General features: G+C 58.0%; 2 protein-coding genes across 2 annotated transcripts in view; both read left to right on the top strand.

Moving 5' to 3' along the window:
• Positions 1–1,041, top strand: LOC103756276 (digestive cysteine proteinase 2; the record flags this gene model as incomplete). The annotated part of the gene is made up of 4 exons (XM_029963023.1): positions 1–87; positions 173–334; positions 534–723; positions 854–1,041. Coding segments are annotated over 4 exons (627 nt in total), but the record flags the coding sequence as incomplete, so codon positions are not given.
• Positions 1,042–2,082: 1,041 nt separating this feature from the next.
• Positions 2,083–3,540, top strand: part of FAM76A (family with sequence similarity 76 member A) — a 19,253-nt gene continuing 17,795 nt past the window's right edge. The window contains exon 1 of the mRNA XM_029963022.1: positions 2,083–2,088. Coding sequence (XP_029818882.1) covers positions 2,083–2,088 — 6 coding nt within the window. The remainder of the gene's footprint in view (positions 2,089–3,540) is intronic.

Genomic DNA, 3,540 nt, shown 5'->3' with positions numbered 1-3,540 from the left:
GTCACCCCCGTGAAGGACCAGGCTGTCTGTGGGTCGTGCTGGAGCTTCGCCACCACGGGGGCCATGGAAGGTGCCCTGTTCCTCAAGGTGGGAGTGGGGCTGTGCCCCACAGGGGTGGACGGGGTGCCTGGAGGGTGCCTGTCCCCATTCCTGCAGCGTGTCCCCCCCACAGACCGGCGTGCTGACCCCCCTGTCCCAACAAGTCCTCATCGACTGCTCCTGGGGCTTCGGGAACTACGCCTGTGACGGGGGGGAGGAGTGGAGAGCCTATGAGTGGATCAAGAAACACGGTGGCATTGCCAGCACCGAGTCCTACGGGCCCTACCTGGGGCAGGTGAGGGTGGCAGTGCCACTCAGAGTGGGTGCAGTGCCACCCCCTCCCCAGTCCTTCCCTCCAGGCTCTCCCAAACCAGCAGTGGATGGCTCCACCTTGGATGCTCCATCCGAGCTGCCCCGCTCCCTCCCACCTTCTCACCACCCCACCCTGCCCCTGGACCCTGGTGCCACCTCAGCTTTCCCTGCTCCCACTCCAGAATGGCTACTGTCACTGTAACCAGTCGGAGCTGGTGGCCCCCCTGGCTGGCTACGCCCGCGTGGCACCGGGCAGTGCCGTGGCCCTGAAGGCTGCGCTGGTCAAGCACGGCCCCGTGGCCGTCAACATCGACGCCTCCCACAAGTCCTTCGCCTTCTACGCCAACGGCGTCTACGAGGAGCCCCTCTGCGGTGAGTCCCGGCCCCTGGAGGCTCCATGCCCTGCTCGTTGCCACTGGGATGAGCAAAAACATTTGTAGGGTGGGATTTGGCTCCGAGACAGGGACTGAGTTGGCTTTGTTTTCTTCTCTCTTCCGTCCAGGAAACGAGACGTGGGCGCTGGACCACGCGGTGCTGGCCGTGGGCTACGGGGTCCTGCACGGCAAGGGCTACTGGCTCATCAAGAACTCCTGGTCCACCTACTGGGGCAACGACGGCTACATCCTCATGGCCATGAAGGACAACAACTGCGGCGTGGCCACCGCCGCCTCCTTCCCCATCCTGGCCTGATGTCCCCTCCCGGGCAGCTCCAGATGGATGCAGAGCTGGCAGAGGGATGTGGGGCACAGGGAGGTGATTGTGGGGCAGCTCAGCTGGGAGGTCAGAGGATGCTCCCAGCCCTCTGCAGAGGTATTTAACCATTTTGGCAATAAAAAGCTGTAGAAGTGATTCTCTGTCCTGCTGGGGTGTCTTCAACCAGTCTCAACCCATCTGCCAACAACCACAGCCCTGGCTGTGACTGACTCTGCAGCCTCTGTGTGATGAGTTCCACCCTGTGCTCAGCCCTGCCTGGGTTACATGTGCCTTAACCCCAGGGTTGTCAGTGCCACCCCCAGAAGTGCCAGCACTCCCTTCCCCAGCAGCGGGAAGGAGCCTGAATCCTCTCTCAGAAGCTGGGCTTGGCTCAGACTCCAGTTCCCAACAGGATTCTGCCCCATCCCAGCAGTTGGTGTCGTGTTGGGAAGAGAGAGACTCCTGGGTTCTCTGCTCAGCCTCTCTCCAGGCTCCCCCACAGATCAGCACCCGGTGACTCCGTTTCCCCACCTGCCAGGGGGAAGGCAGAGCATGGGGAGGGTCCCTTGGGTGGAGGGAGCCCAGATGGACCCAAAGGAGTCATTTCACCCAGGACACTTCAGGGAGGGCTGCCTGGGGATCCTGGGGCTCAGCCAGGCTCAGAGCTGCCACTCCAGAGCTGTTGTGCTCCTTCCATCTCTCCTTGCTCCAGAGCTTCACCCCAAAACTTCGTGGCCAGGTGAAACCTCACCATAAGCCAAGGGTTTGGCGAGGGTGGTGCTGCTCTTGGGGTGTCCAGGCTGGAGATCAGTGTGGTGTGAAGGTTCATTCTTGGGGTTTGGGCTCCCTACTGATGTCCAACCTGGGACTGGAGCCAAGCTGGCAGCTCCAGTGGGCAGCCTCGAGCTCCCATTGAGAGCTTCCCAGTTTGCCTTCCCAGCCTGAGCCCGGCTAGCAGCTGGGGAAGGGAGCCTAGGAGAGGGGAAAAATCACCCCTGGCTTGTTTCTGCATCTGCACAGGCTGTGCCTTCCCCCGGAATGAGGGTTTGGTAGTTGAGAAGTGCCATCCCCCGTGGCTCCATCCCAATTTTGTACAGCAAACAGCCGGCAGCACCCAGGGAGCTGCACTTCCATCCCGGCACTGTGACTGCTCCCAGTGGAGGGGGGCAGGTCAACACTTCCCCTTGTTTTCTTTCACTTGTTCACCTGCTTATATGACACTTTGCTGATTGCTAAAGGGGTCTTTAATCATTCCCAGCAGGGGAGGCTGAGTGGAATTCACGTCTGGGAGAGGAATGATCCCTGCACAGGACTAATGTGGTTTATTCCGTGGGAGTCCAGGTCTCCAGATCTTTGATTCTCTTGACTGCAGTCAATAAAACATGCTTTGACTTTCAGGGGACCGTGACTTTCAGGCTCCCTTTGGAGAGGTGATGTCCTGAATTTGCTGCTGAACACGCAAGTGGCTCTGAGAGCTGGAGGTTTTGCACCCCCAAGGAAGCATTTACTGAAATTCTGCATTTGTGGCAGGAGGGATATTGCAGTTCCGAGCGTGGGTAGTTCAGGATGGCTGGGAACTTAAAAAAAAAAAAAAAAAAAAAAAAGAAAGAAAGACCCATTTATGATATTTGAAAAGGGAGAAAACAAGAAAGGACATACCTGGAGGGAGGTTTGCAGAGCCAGCCGTGGGTTCTGGCTCCCAGCCCGGCTGAGCCGTGACCTCCAGACTTCCCTGGGCACCCAAACCTCAGAGTGGCTCCAGGTTTTGCAGAGCACAGCAAAGCACAACCACTCCAAACCCTGCTGCTTATTGGAAGCAAAGCTGGCCTGAAGGTCTGCATTTAAGGTTGCTTTTGGAAGAGGCACCTTGCCTGCAGAACAGCAGGAAACCTCCCAAATTTGATGCCTTGACGAGGAAATATCAGCCGAGGTTGGTGCTTTAAGGGAGCAAGCATTGCCCAGACAGTGAAAGGTGAGAGGATTTGGTACCCACCTCCCACATACCCGCTTGAGACCCTCAACTTCTCCTTCAGGTTGGTGCTCCAGTGCTTAAACCCGGCAGAGATGGTGTCTGCCTGCACACTGATCCCTCTGGAGAAAGTCCAAGCTGGTGGTGGCTTGTGCTGGAGGTGGGAGCCTGTTTGGCCACCTCACAGGCTCTCCCGAGCCTCCAAACAGCTTGTTTGTCCTGCCTGATGCTCTCCTGATGCTTCTCTGGGAATTGATTCATGAAGATGCTCAGCAAAGGGTTGTCAGTCACAGTGAGGTGTGGCTTCAACTCAACAATGCCCCTGTGATGGGATGGAGTCCATGCTAAAGGGGACACTGTGCTCTCTGTCGGGTGAAGGGGGTGAAGGACAGGGATGAGATGTCTCATTCTTCACAAAAAGGTGAGGCACTGGAGGGGGTGGAGTCCCCACCCCTGGAGGTGTTTAAGGAAAGACTGGAGGTGGCTCTCAGTGCTCTGGGCTGGGKGACAAGGTGGGGATGGGGCAC

Source organism: Manacus vitellinus, unplaced genomic scaffold (assembly GCF_001715985.3).
Source record: "Manacus vitellinus isolate BGI_N305 unplaced genomic scaffold, ASM171598v3 scaffold_52_pilon, whole genome shotgun sequence".
Taxonomy (NCBI): domain Eukaryota; kingdom Metazoa; phylum Chordata; class Aves; order Passeriformes; family Pipridae; genus Manacus; species Manacus vitellinus.
Note: the sequence above shows the minus strand (reverse complement) of the source record. Positions and strands in the feature narration are given on the sequence as shown.